The 14,909-nt window shown below is 46.7% G+C and overlaps 1 protein-coding gene across 8 annotated transcripts in view; it reads right to left on the bottom strand.

Moving 5' to 3' along the window:
* Positions 1–14,909, bottom strand: part of STAB2 (stabilin 2) — a 117,619-nt gene that overhangs the window by 66,968 nt on the left and 35,742 nt on the right. For all 8 annotated transcript variants that reach the window (XM_084880100.1, XM_084880102.1, XM_084880101.1 and 5 more), the window contains 7 exons: positions 11,414–11,500; positions 10,214–10,300; positions 9,049–9,160; positions 5,724–5,904; positions 3,627–3,720; positions 2,071–2,229; positions 381–476 (listed from right to left, as the gene is read on the bottom strand). In XM_084880100.1, the coding sequence (XP_084736226.1) occupies positions 381–476; positions 2,071–2,229; positions 3,627–3,720; positions 5,724–5,904; positions 9,049–9,160; positions 10,214–10,300; positions 11,414–11,500 (816 nt within the window). The remainder of the gene's footprint in view (positions 1–380; positions 477–2,070; positions 2,230–3,626; positions 3,721–5,723; positions 5,905–9,048; positions 9,161–10,213; positions 10,301–11,413; positions 11,501–14,909) is intronic.

Below are 14,909 nucleotides of genomic sequence, written 5' to 3'. Positions count from 1 at the left end.
GGTCACACAGCTCATTGGAATTTCAGATACACAAATGTGTTTTCGTCTAAGTATGGCCCGTGCTGCACGTGAGGGCAAACTTGTGCTGGAAAAGGATTCATTGTGCATCTGAAACGCAGAGTCCTGTGTTGTATCTGGCAATCAGATGTGGGTTCTTCCAAGCTTTGGAATAATGGAGAATAAATTATATAACGACTCCCATTCTGCTTAGGGACACCCTTTGGGAGTAAGAGAGATTTTGCTCATTTCTCAGCTCAGGTAAGAAATAACATAACTTTCTTTATCAAAAAAAAAAAAAAGTTTGTTTGTATGTTTGTTTGTTTATTTATTTATTTATTTATTTACTTATTTATAAGGGTAAAAGAAATCCAGAAACTCACCAGGGGGTGACATGTCCCTGTTTGTTCCAAGCAGGAAGTTATTGGTCCACATTCAAAGCCATTGCCTCGGAATCCAGTCTTGCACTCACACCCATTCTGCAATTCCAAGAAAGAGGCACAGGGGGTTATGGGAAGCAGCTGCCTTTCCTGTCATGGATGGACCTTGAGTGCTAAGTAAAATAAGTTAAAGAAAGAAAGACAAATACTGTATGATCTTACTTATATGTGAAATCTAAAAAACAAACAGGCCGGCTGTGGTGGCTCAGTGGTTGAGTGTTGACCTATGAACCAGAAGGTCACAGTTCAATTCCTGGTCAGGGTACACACCTGGGTTTTGAATCGTTTCCTGATCTTGCAGGAGGCAGCCAATCAATGATTCTCTCTCATCATTGATGTTTCTATCTCTCTCTCCCTTTCCCTTCTCCTCTGAAATCAACAACAACAACAAAAAAATAAAACCATAAGCAAACAAACAAAGCCTCACCCTAATCCAAGCTCGTAGAAACAGTGAACAGATTGGTGATTTTCAGAGGTACTTCTATATCTAGAGCAAGCATGTCAAACTCAAAGGCTAACACGGGCCAAATAAACAAGGTTTAAGTTTATGTGGGCAGCAAAAAAACAAAAGCTTCAATTCTTATAGTAACGAAGGTTTATTTCCATAGAGACATGGTGAATACAAAGGCCTGAAACAAATGAGTAATTGTTACCCTGTTTCCCTGAAAATAAGACATTGTCTTATATTAATTTTTGCTCCCAAAGATGTGCTAGGTCTTATTTTCAGGGGATGTCTTATTTTTCCATGAAGAATACGGTACACATTTATTGTTAAATGAAAATAAAGGAAATTTATTACCTGTATACGGTACGGTAGTACAGTAGTTGTCAACACAAACCAGACAAACTGTGAATCCTACAGTATCAAGAATTTACTCATTTATTCAATGACAATCATGTCATCATCTTCTGGAACATCATCATAACAATCCAATTCCTGAATTTCCTGGTGAATTTCTTGTGACTCCATTTCTTTCAGAATCAGTGGACCAAATCTCTCATGTTTAGCCTAGGGGGGGCCTTATTTTTGGGGGGATGCCTTATATTTCACTCAGAAGGAAACCTGTAAGTGGTCTTATTTTCGGAGGATGTCTTATTTTCGGGGAAACACGGTAACATAAAATAATAGAACACTTTAATAATAAAAATTAATATTTTTTCTTGAACATTAACTTACCAAACACTGAATAACTGCACAAATTAATAATTGTAACGCAAAAAAACCTATTTTTCTTGTTCTCCTAAAGCAAAATATTTCCTGTTGTGCACACCAAACAAGTCAGGACAAGACAATGACGTGGCAATCGGTTGCTAAAATATTCGCTGCTAGTATTAGTGGAGAGAAGTGGTGTGTCTGCCCATAAGGTGTGTAAGGGAAGTGAATGCAGCACAATTACAGTAATTAGTCATTAGCAATCGTTGTAGTTCATTATTAATAATCACAACAGGGTATTGTAAAAATTTAGTGATGAAGTTTTCATTAAAATGTTTCTTACATACCGTTATGTTGGCTGGGCTGCAAAAAATATTCGTTGTGGCCCATGGGCTGAGAGTTTGACCTGCTTGGTCTCGAGGGAAAAAAGCCATCCCAGGAATCCTGCTTCCTCTTTGCCCTCTACCATGTCACACCTACCTGCCCGGGCCCCAGGTACAGACAGGTTGCGTTGTCATGGCAGCCACCAGCGCTGGGCAGCAGGCAGTTGTTGATCTCTGAGCAGTCTCTTCCGTCCCCGGTCCAGCCCTGCTGGCACACGCAGGCGTGGGTCCCCAGGCCAGTTTTGATGCATTCTGCCTGCAGAAGGGGAAACAGCAAAACTTCAGAAACCTCAGTCCAGCTACTTGATTGCAAAAGCCAAAGAGGATTTTCAGAGGTACCTTCTAGAAACACACTTGCATGGAATTCAATGGAAAGTGGTTTAAAAAGAAAAATGCTTGGAGCTGGCCAGCTAATGGCCACCGCGAACATCCCTGCTATTTTATTGTGCCAGAGGCTGTTCCCAATATTTCGTAGGTGTGAGCTGCTATCCTGAGGAAGGTATTGTTATTGCAGATACAGAGGCTCAGAGGAGTTAAGTAACTTGCCCAAGGTTACACAGCTACAAAGAGGCACAGACGCAGGTCTACAGGATGCTGGAGCCCACATTCCTCATCACTGTACTTTTTCTTAGGAGGACCACACCAGGAGGCCGAAGGACATGGGGAGAGGGAGAGAGGTGCAAGGTAAGTTGTTGAGATGGGGCTGCTCAGTGGGTGGGACGCATCCAAGGGGAGTCTCGTGGGCTGGGCAAGGCATTTTTTGCGTCTGACTCCATCCTCAGAGCCAGCGGGAGCCCCTGAGGGGTTTTTGGCATAGGAGAAGCACGATCTGACCCACTTCGGGCCCCTCTGGCTGGGGGTGGACAAGGACTTTACTGTGTGTAGTCCAGAGAGGCACAGGCAGACCGATTATTAAATGGTGGGTAAGGGATGAAGGTGACTGGGCCAGATGGTGGTGGAGATATTCAAAAGGCATTAGTGAGCCTGGCCGGTGTTGCTCAGTGGTTGAGCGTTGACCTATGAACCAGGTGAGGGTACATGTCCTGGTTGTGGGCTCGATCCCCTGTAGGGGGCATGCAAGAGACAGCCCATCAATAACTCTCTCTCATCATTGATGTTTTTCTCTCCTCCTCTGCCTTCCTCTTCCTGAAATCAATAAAAACATATTAAAAAAAACAAAAACAACACCAAACCAAAACAAAAAACCAAACAAGAGGTATCAGTAAAAGCAATGGTGGCTTTGATACAACCTGACAATAATGGAACTTAGGGCAGGTCACTTAATGGGCCCAAGTCGCAGTTTCCCAATCAGAAGATGGGGCTAACAAAATTGCTTCATTGGGGTGGTGGGAGAGCAAGTGAAACTGCACACAGGATAGTTGCTTGGAAGCTGTGGCCTCTGAACCAAGAGTTTCATACGAATGAGCTCAGCATCTGATTTTTAGCCTGTAGTTTTAGAGCCCAACGTCCCCAACTCGTGTGAATAGAGGAAGTGGGGGCCCCCCTGGAAGGTCTCGGGCACCACCTTTCAAATTCAAGGTTCCAACAAAGGTGGTCCATGCGATGAAAAGCCATCAGGCTTGCCTGCTGGATGGCCTTCCCTTAGGATTTCCTACAAAACCGGGCCGTTTGGGAATAAAATCCACCACTCACGTTGCGGCTGCAGCCCCCTGCGGTTAATCCCGCGCAAGGATCCATCTCTGAACAGAGGCTTCCGTCCCCTTCATATCCGGCTTTGCAAACACAGCTGCCAAAAAGAGGAGTTCACCCATCAGCCCCAGAAATATCGGCACCCACCACCCGGGCCAGCCAGGGGTCAGGGTCACGGACACTCCTGGCGTCTGCAGTCAGACAGAACTACGTGGGAATCCAGTCCCCACCTCTTAGCAGTCGTGTGACCATGCAGGAGTCCCTTAACCTCTGGGAGACCTTGTTTCCTCGCCTGGAAAATGGGTATAATCATACTGCTCCCCCCCAAGGCTGCAGTAAAGGTTAAAGGAGCTAATGCATGTGGAGCATTGCGCAGGGCCCTGGCACCTTACAAGGCTCACCATCTGGTAGCTTTTCTGCTCATCATGGGCTGGAATCTGCTCTTTACAATTCTAGGTACTTCCTCTGGATTCACAGAGATCAACTCTTCCCTCTATCCAGGGGTCCTCAAACTTTTTAAAGTGGGGGCCAGATCACGGTCCCTCAGAGAGCTGGAGGGCCGGATTATATGAACTACTAATTCCTACTGTAACACCTCGGCGGGCCGGATCAGACTCCTCTGCGGGCCACATGTGGCCCGCGGGCCGTAGTTTGAAGACCCCTGCGTCTATTCTATGCTACAACTCTTTAAAACTTTTTTGTTTTTTTTAAAGAATATGTTTTTATTGATTTCAGAGAGCAAGGGGAGATTGAGAAAGAGAGAGAAACATCAATGATGAGAGAGAATCATCTATCAGCTGCCTCCTGAACGCCACCTACTGGGGATCAAGCCCACAACCCAGGCATGTGTCCTGACTGGAAATCAAACCTTGACTTCCTGGCTCATACATAGCAACAGCTCTTAAGCTACATGAAAACGATGGTCCCATGAAACCTCTCCTCTCTCCCCTGCCAAACACAACATTCTCAGGTGCCTCATTCCGTGAGTTGAAATAGCTTCCTGACCCTCCACCCTCCCAATATGCTCTACCGTGACACTGTCACTAGTAAACACAGGGCCATTGGTTCACCATGGCAGGTGCTGGGACACCGGGCGGCTCCATCACACTCCCATGTTCCTATCGCAAATTGTGTGCTTCACAGAAAATAATGTTTTTCATGGATCAAGCCCCTAAAGGAACTAAATGCTTTATCTGGTGCCCAAAGACATAGTCTAATGTGTTCCAACGCTAAGTTTATATAATATACACAGACCCACGTCTGTAGTCTGAAGAGGTTTTAAGGGTTTGGATTACTTGTGTTTTCTGCCTCATGCACCAATGTAGACCCTAACTCCTAGGAAGATGCATTTCTGCCGTAGACTGTGGATGAGAGAGGCCAGGCTCTGGGCGCACGCTGCCTACAGTCCAGTGGGGGAGACAAACCGTAAACAGGTAAGCATATAACCATGCAATTACAAACAAAGAAAAGCGCTGTAAAAATAAGGCCAAGAATCTAGACAATGCGACATTCTCTGCATTTCCCCAGGAGGTTGTGGAGGCGGTTACTGACTTTGAGCCATTTCTCTCTCCAAACTCATGGGATATGTTAACATGAAGGGAACAAATAAGGAACCAAATGACCAAAGACCTAAGGACCTGCCAGATGCCTTTACCAGCGGGGTTGTTATTATTGGCCTTAGCAAGTAAAGGGGTTTTTCAAGGGTTGGAAAGCTGGTGGACAAGTCTTCATTTCCTTCACATGTGTGATAATAAGAATTACAGTTCCCATGACGCAACATCTATCATGTACTTACCCTGGCCTGGGTGCATTTACAATCCCCACAACTGCCCTGCGAGGTAGGTAGCGTCACCCTTATTGTACTGACGAGGAAAGTGAGGCTCAGAGAGGTTAAGAAACCTGCCCAAGGTCACACAGCTGGTCACTTTCAAAGGAGGGAGCACAGTTATTTGAACCCAGCTGGGCCTGAGGTTTTCTCCACAAAAGCCACACTGACTGCTGGAGAGAACAGGCCTCTGTGTATGGGTTCGGATCTGTCTGCAGGTCACACAATGGCCCCGGGCCTTTAAAGGTGGGTAGCCCCCTCTCCCCCAGACCTACCTTGCTGTCCCATTGCTGTATTCACAGGTGGCGTGGATGTGACAGAACTGCACGTAGGGCCCACAGGCTGAGGTCTGCTTGTGGCAGAACTTCCCCGCGGAGCCCTCTCTGCACGTGCCGGGGAGGCAGGCCCCGTCACTGTCCACCTGGTTATCACACGTCCCGTCAATGCACAGGCATTCTGGGAGAGAAGGCAGAGGGGCACTCAGGGCTTGGAGGACACATGGGGCATGGAAGACAGGACCACCTCTCCTCATCCCAATCACTCCTGTCAGAGCAGAACCTGGGCTGGGCAGGGGAGCCTCTGGGTGCTGATTCTTAGGGTCCCAGGTGTTTCTCAGCGTGCTTGGGACAGCGCTGGATGAGGACATCATGGACCCAGGTCTCTTTTGTATGCACACTAGAGGCCCAGTGCACGAAATTGTGCAAGGGGCTTGGCCCACACTGCCCTGCCCTCTAAAGGTCATTTCACCCTCTGGTCTAATTAGCATATTAGCTCTTTATCTTATAGGATGTGTGGGGTGTGGTGGCGCCCAGGGACAGTTGTGCTGGTGTGAAAGCCCCCAAAGAACTTGATGGTCATCTCCTTCACGGTTTAGAGAGAGTTTAGTCTGGAAATGTCTCACCTTTTCGTGGAGACATGTTGGAATGAATAGAAGTGATTTCTCATGCAGGCCTGGCCCCTGCTGCTAGCTTACCCATTTCTTCTTCACTAGCCTTGTTTTAGGCATTGGGCCAGCATTTAACCTGTACCACCTCATGAACAGTCACCAGCCTCAGGAGGTAGTTTTTTTTTTTTTTTTTTTTTTTTTAGCATCCTCATTTTCTAGATGAGACAACTGAGGCTCAGAGAGGCGAAGCAAATGGACCAACTTGCTGCTCAGTCCTAAGCATGGACTTGAACTCAGGCCTTCGAAGTTCATTTCTATTAGCGAGCAGGTGTAAACACAGGAGATGGCTATATCCACTGGCATCTCCACATGCCTGTTGTCATTTTAAACTTTAGCTGCTTCCTTTGCTTTGAGTTCTAGGCATTGAAACATTGCAATGGGAGCCAGCCCATCAGACTCATGCTCCTAGGCATGTGGGAGTGAATGATTCTCAAAGGCAGATGGCAAAAATTTGTTGGACTTGAAACTGGTCAGAAATGAAGGAACTTGCACTTTTGCCTCAGAAGGGATTGATTGGAAATTAGTTTGGGTGCTTGGAGTCAACATTCCAGGAAAGAGAAGAGAATCTCAGTGAGGGGGCTGGGAAAGCATGGCTGGATTAAAATAAAGACTTTTCATAAAATTCTAAGCAAGTCAGGTTGTAATTCGTAAGAAACAAGAGCCCAGAGAGGAGGCCCCTGCCCGAGGCAGCCCCAGAACCTGGGACAAGAGGCATTGCAACAGGAAGTCCCGGGCTGGCCACTGCCCCAGCCTCCACAGCCAGTCCCGCGGGCCTCATAAAAATGTCAACGTTGGCAGGCTTTGGAATCAACCCTATTTTTCCTTTCTCAGAAATCTTATTGGGCAAAAAGGACGTGGGACGAGGGACAGCAGCCCTGCAGGTGGAGCTCTGGCTTCCTGCCCATTTTAAGAGGTAGTTGTGAGAATCAGAATAAGGCAAGAGAGGGGAAGAATGGTGCATTTTGTAGCAAACGAGTGGAGGTACTAACAGCAGTAAGAATGGCTTCCTTTACTGATGATGTGTTAGGTGCAAGCTCTGGGCTGAAGCCCTACATTGTGATCTAACTTAATAGATGACCTGTGAGGTGGGCACCAGGACTACTTTCATTTAATCGATGGGAAAACTGAGGCCGAATGAGAGGCTTTTTCTAAGGCCGTATGGCCAGTAAGCAGCACAGTAGGGGTTTAATTTGAGTTGGGCTGGACTTCACAGCCAGCTCTGATGCATTCCCTCTATTCTTGTTACATTCTAATCTTGGCTAAGAAGGATGTACCTAAATATATTTACATGCCTAAATATACACATCATGCCATTTTAAAGAACACAGTGCATTTTCTAAGATTGTATAACTGCATTTTTTCATTGCCTATTGTTGTGGAACTTTCTCCATTTTTCTCCAAGCTTCTTGGCATTTATGCCACTGAACTGAGAATAGCAACAGTCGCAACGATAACAGAGGATAATGATAATAAGAGAATATTTGTAGCGCATACTCTGTGCTAGGCACTGTTCCAGGACAAATGCTTTCCATTTATAAACTTACACCAACTGTCCAAGGTGGTTAGTAGGATTAGCCCCATTTTATAGACAAGGATACTGAGTCCTTGAGAGGAGTGGTAACTTGCCCAAGGTCGCACAGTTGGCAAAGGGAGGAGCGGATGGAAGCGGACCACTTGAAAGACAGGTAGTGAGTCTGTATCTTGATCTGGAGCCCACCATCACTTTAAGAATGTGGAGAAACCTGGAGACTGGCTTTGAAACCGAGGTCCTTGGACTAGCAGTTATCAACCTTCCCAGGAATTTTTTTTTTTGCAAATACAAATTGTCAAATACCACCCCAGGCCCACCTGCTCAGAAACTTGGTGGGTGGGGCCCAGCCATCTGGCACGGGCTACAGTGTCAGAACCAAGCTGTTAACTTCTCTACAGACTGACTCATTTGCCTTTCAGCATAACCATTGTTGCTTGTCTAATTTTTCAGTTCTTATAAGTGTATTTCTAGTAGTACATGATCTCACTCATCTAGCAGTGTTTCCCAAACTTTTGACATACGTGTACCCCTTCTATAATTTTCGTAACGCTGAGGACCCCTCGTACTCATGAGAACGTAGAATTAGGCGCAGCTAAGCACGATGCAGTGCATATCCTCACCAAACTCTGGTGCAACGCGTACCCCTACCAAACTCTTCCCGTACTCCTGGGGGTACACGTACCACACTCTAGGAAACACTGATCTAGGGGAAATGATGAACTACATAGACTGATGAACAAGAACAGACCCGGAGACAGGGAAGCATCGATCAGATCATCAAACCTCAGAGGGAAAGTAGGGGAGGGTGGGGATAAGGGAATTGTGTGCATGCATATGGGCCTAACCAGTGGTCAAGAACAGGGGGGAGGGGCATGCGTGGGGAGGGGTTTCGGATGGGAATGGGGGGATGAGGACATAGATGTGATACCTTAATCAATAAAGAAATTTTTAAAAAATTGGAGCCACAACAAAAAAAGCAAAAAAAAAAAAAAAAAAAGCCCTGTGATGAGGGCATTCACCAAGCAAAGGGGCCCAGGACACCAGGCCCGCCCACACCACCGGCTCACAGGGCAGCAGGAAGCCTGGCTGAGGAGCGGAGGGAAGCCCTGGAGGTGCCACTCACGTTTGTCACACCGGGGTCCGTACTTGTTGGGATCCGAGCAGAACTGGCACTGGGAGCCGTGGAAGCCATCCTGGCAAATGCACGTTCCGTTGCCATCAAGGCCGTCTGTGCACTGGGAGCAGAAGCAGGCCCGGACCGTCAGGACGACACCCACCTTCCTCCCCCGCCAAAAAAAAGGAGTCCCTGACTTCCTGGTACCAGGCAGGAGAAGCCTGGGGTCCCAAGCCTGGATGTAGAACTTTAAGGGAGGTCATTCAAGGGAGGGGCATTCACAGGGGTGAACTGGGAACCTCCAAACAATGCTACTGGGCCGGTGACTCGAGGCTCGACCTCCAGAATGAAGGCTGGCCTTTCTCGCCAGGTTCTCGCCTGCTCAGCTCTGTGGCTTCTCACTGCCACTGCCATGTACCTCCCTTCAGTGTTAATATGTTTGCTTCCCACCTCCCGGGCCAGCTGGAGGCTAGATTTTGAAAGATCAGCGCTCATCAGAGCTGGGCTCGGTGCCTTTCCGACTACCCGGCTGTGGTAATTAATTAGTGCCAGTGTCGCCCTCCTTTCTTCGCCTGCGTGTGTCCCCACATGTGATTGCAGGGTTTTTCCTTCCCCTTGAAAGATCATCCTTTAAATGTGGATTTCTTAAATGCACAGGTCTATGTGATTTCCATATAAACCACCACAGCTACTTTTTTAAACCTTTGTTTGTTTAGCTCTGGCCTCCAAGCTAGAGTTAAGTTTTGGCCTTTATGTTTTCTTAGGTTTTGGGGTAGGTTAAAAAAAAAAAAAGCAATCACTGGGCAGTGTTGTTTTTTAAAGTCTCATAAAACCTTAGTCCTGGAAGGAATCTTAAAGGTTCAGCCAACCCTACTGCCTCCTGAGGGAGGAAAGTGGGGTCCAGAGAGCCTTGTTGAGTTGCCCAAGGTCATGCAGCAGAAAAGCAAAGATTCGAGGCAACATCACTGTACCCACCGTCCCCTTCTGGGGCAAGATTCCTTCCAATGCCGACACCTGTGCTTTTAGTAACCGAGCTGTCTTATTTTTACTTCCTGGGACTAGTGGCTGGCATTGCACCTTGCTTGGCTCAGTGGTTTTAAAGATAATTTCTCGACTTCAGCAAGGTCAGCCTCTGCATTCATGGAAAGCATGCACTGGGGACTGTCCTTATCACCTGTCCGTTTCCTGAGCACGGGTTCAAGAAGCCTCCTGGACACTGGTTGCAGTTGGGCCCATAGAAGCCTTTGCAGCACTTTGGTATCTGAGAGACAAAAGGTGTGTTGCCTTTTAAAACCCAAGCAGAGTGCCCGTTCCTCAAAGGGGATCTATTTTAATTTCTGTTATTATCATAAACAGCATTAGCTCCCTCCCCATTATGAGCTCACTTTTCTTTTGCAGATGATGTCATGGCTAGTGCTCAGCCACCGGCTCGGCACTGGCACCATGGACAAGGCAGATGAAAGCTCACGGTCTACGTTCTATCTAATCAGGAAGAGACAATACATAAAAGAGGAGAGGGGGGAGGAGGAGGGGGAAGAGGAGGAAGAGTAGGAAGAGAAGAAGAAAAAGGACAAGGAGGAGGAGAATGAGGAGGAGGAGAAGGAGGAGGAGGACAAGGAGGAGGTTAAGGAAGATGAGGAGGAGGGGGAGGAGAAGGAGGAGGATAAGGAAGAAGAGGAGGAAAGGGAGGAGAAGGGGAGGAGAAGAAGAAGGAGAACGAGGAGGAGAAGATCAGGAGGAGAATAAGGAGGAGGAGGACAAGGAAGAGGAGGAAAATGAGTAAGAGAAGGAGGAGGAGAAGGAAAAGGAAGAAGATAATTAAGAGAAAGAGGAGGAGAAGGAGAAGGAAGAGGAGGACAAGGAGGAAAAAAACAAGGGAATTTCAGAGTGTGGCCAGTGCTGGGAAAACAGAGGACCATACTAAAGTGGCGGCAGGTGAAGGCAGAGGTGATGGAGATTGGGGAGGTCACTGTGGATTGCGTGTTGATGGAGGAGGTGACAGTTAATGGGAGACATGAAAGATAACTCAGCTCCAAGAAAACCTGGAAGAGCATTTTGAGGGTGGGAATGGCCAGTGTCCACACTTTGAGAGAGGCATGAGGTAGGTCAGAGGCAGAGCGTGACCTGTGTGAGGGCATTGAGAGTGTGAGGTTTATTTGAGAGCCAGAAGCCACCATGGAAGGGATGGATGCAGGGAAGGGGGTGACCTGCCTGCCATGTGGAGAATCCACCCTTTGATTTTCTTCCAGGAAGATCTGGCCAAGGCTACAAGGCAGCCTGTGACTCATGGAACATGGGGCCCAGGAATGTGGCCTTGGCACTGCCCAGCCCTGCTGGCTTCCTTGTGAAGGCTCCAGCCACACACCCTCCTCACCTTCATGGTGGCATTACAGTATCTGGCACAGCCACTCTTCAAGCTCCTGGCTCTGCCGGTGTACACACATTTGTGTGTGAAGAGTTCCTGGAAGAAAGCCAACGAGAAAAAGCACTGCTGTGTGCGTTCCAGGTCCTCTGGGCATTCCCCAGCTTCTACATATACTCAACGGTCTACTACCACTTTACCATCGACATCAGGGATGCTATAGACCACACTGGGCACAGGTAGGTCCCTTCAGGATGTGGTCACCCTCTTTTTAAAGAATATATTTTTATTGATTTCAGAGAGGAAGGGAGAGGGAGAGAGAGATGGAAACATCAATGATTTGAAAGAATTGATTGTCTGCCTTCTGCATGCTCCCCACTGGGGATGAGGCCTGTGTCCTAATCAGGGAATCCTCCTGGTTCATAGGTCGATGCTCATCCACTGAGCCATGCCTGCTGGGTGGTCACCTGCTTTAGCTACTCTGTTTCCTAATACAGGCCAGGGTTAGCACAATGCAGGCCATGTATCTTTATGCAGATATCGATAATTGATCAGGGAACACTTTCCTGTGCATCCTGGATACAGCTTAGCCTCCCCTTCCAACCAACTGCCACCCCTAAGCTCCTCTTACACAGAAATTTTAGAGTCAGTAAAGAATCTATCTCTAATTTTAGAAATACCCTTCCTGCCCGATAGTGACAGTCTGGCTTTTCTCTTGGAGGTGGGGCAGATTCAAATGCACCTTTCATTCTCTAACCTCATGCCCACTCATGATTAACAATTTATTGAGAACGTACTAGGGCCGGACACATTACATACATGAGGTCATCAATCCTCAACCCATATGGATGTTTTTTATCCCTCTTTCCTAGACGAGGAAGCTGAAGCTCAGACAGGTTGCCATTTTCCTAAGGAACACTGCCCGAAGAGGCAGATCCAGAGATCGGGACCTGCCTTACCACCCACTAACTTTAGGATATCACAGGCAAGTCATGTAGTCTCCGTGGGCCTCAGCTGCCTGATCCTTGAAATGGGACAATAATGGTGATCTCCAGTTTTGTCAGACTCAGTCCCCGGCTCAGATTTTATGTTCAATAAATGTTGGTGGTGAGCTTGCTCCTTCCTCGTAGGCTCTTGCTCAAGGAGAAAGCATTGAGAACACCACAGACTGCAAAAATCCCAAATTCTGAGATACATTTATTGAAGAGGTAGTATTCAGTTCTCTGGTTGGATTGCAGGATAATTAACCAGAAACTGATCCTGGGAGCCTGAGAGGGGGAGTTAGGAGGCTCTTTCGGCTCCAACCCATGTGCCTCATCTCTCTTTCTTCTCTTCCTCCTCCTCCTGTGGGCTGAGGCTATGTGGGTTCACGGTGCTGCCACGTCTCAGCCCGGTGACCTTGTGCGAGGTGTTTGCTATTTCTCTGCCTTCGCTTCCTGGTGATGCGATGACTATGATAATAACATACCTACCTCCTAGGTTTGCCGCAGAAAGCTTTGAGAACAATGGCTGGCACCAGCAGTTGCTGTGATACTGGCCAACACGGTTTCCTCTTCCCTGTCTCCCTCCATATTCCCTGGCTGACAGCACGCTGAAGGACGCAGGGCTGATGGCTTCATTAAGCAAAATAAATATCGGAACACCTGTGCCTATCTAATTTGAATGTTTTGCTATATGAAATGCTTCACAATAAGATTGCAGCCGAAACCGGTTTTGCTCAATGGATAGAGCGTCGGCTTGGGGACTGAAGGGTCCCGGGTTCGATTCCGGTCAAGGGCATGTACCTTGGTTGCGGGCATATCCCCAGTAGGGGGTGTGCAAGAGGCAGCTGATCGATGACTCTCATCGATGTTTCTAACTCTGTATCTCTCTCCCTTCCTCTCTGTACAAAATCAATAAAATATATTGAAAAAAAAAAAAAAACACGATTGCAGCGAGAGCTCATCACCTTCCTTAGTGATTTATTTTCGTGTTGAATGAAACTTCTGGTTGGGAAGTTCTTTTTTTTTTAAAAAAAAAAAAATTAATTGACTTCAGAGATGAAGGGAGAGATAGAAACATCAATGATGAGAGAGAATCACTGATTGGCTGCCTCCTGCATGCCCCACACTGGGGATTGAGCCCACAATTTGGGCATGTGCCCCAACCAGGAATCAAACTGTGACCTCCTGTTTACAGGTTGACACTCAACCACCGAGCCACATGGGCTGGGCAGGGAAGTTCTTTCTTAGGATATACTTAGGGGCAGGCATTTCCCTCATCAACTTGACGTTAGAACATTTGGCTTTTGCCACCAATAGAATACATGGCATGATTGTGAATTGTACAGCAGTCTGTTTTCCTTTTAGAGCAGAGCTCTCAAGACAAAACCAAAATAAAACAAACTATCTTTTTCATGTTTCTGCCCCTAAAATCAGCACTGTGAACCTCAGTAGACGTGTATAGAATTGAATCAAACTTGAAAAGGTTTTGATGTTTCTAGTATCATTTTCTCAATATTTTTCTCTAGAATGATGCTTGGGAAGAGCAAATATGAATAAAGAGTGGCAGAACATGCCACCCCAAAGTATGCCACTTTGGGATAAGGATAATTTAAAAAAATATATATATATTTTATTGATTTTTTTTACAGAGCGGAAGGGAGAGAGATAGATAGCTAGAAACGTCGATGAGACTGACCAGCTGCCTCTTGCACACTGGGGATGTGCCCGCAACCAACGTACATGCCCCTGACCGGAATAGAACCTGGGACCTTTCAGTCCCCAGTCCTCAGTGGCTCTACCACTGAGCCAAACCAGTTTTGTCAAGATAAGGATTATTTTGAGCTAAAGATACCTGAAAGATACCTGAAAGACAGTAGATATCTATTTTCTTTCTGGAAACTGTGGGCCTCTATTGCCTAATCTGTGAAATGGGACAATAATGGTGATCTCAAGTTTTGTCAGAAGATAAAATTATGTGAAAGATGCTCTCCCTGTACCGGAGAAAAGAAATATATTGTCACCATCGACAGGGAGTTGAAGCCAAGAAAAATCTGTACACATAGATCTTATAAAAAGAACTGCTCTTCATCCTGGCTGATTTTGCTCAGTGTTTAGTGTTGACTGTGGATTGAAGGATCTCGGGTTTGATTCCTCAGTTGCAGGTTTGATCCCCATTTCGGTTGGAGGAGGCAACCAATCAATGTGATTCTCTCACATCAATGTCTCTCTCTCTCTCTCTCTCTCTCTCTCTCTCTCTCTCTCTCTCTCTCTCGTCTCTCGTCTCTCTTCCGTTCCCTCCTCCTCCTCACCCTTCCAGTCTCCCTTTCTAAAAACAAACAAGCAAACAAACAAACAAACAAACAAATCAATGGGAAAAATATTCTTGGGTGAGGATTAAAAACAATTGCTCTTCCTTTAGCCTCCCCATACATTTCAGTTGCTTTCCCCAAATTGCCATTCTTTGTTCAACCTACTATATAAGCATTTGGGTTTTGCCACTTGTGTGGGTCTTCATTCTTCTATGG

Source organism: Pipistrellus hanaki, assembly GCF_964339955.1.
Source record: "Pipistrellus hanaki genome assembly, chromosome: 3".
In the NCBI taxonomy this organism is placed as follows: Eukaryota; Metazoa; Chordata; class Mammalia; order Chiroptera; family Vespertilionidae; genus Pipistrellus; species Pipistrellus hanaki.
The sequence above is the reverse complement of the archived record's forward strand: the minus strand, read 5'-3'. Positions and strand labels throughout refer to the sequence as shown.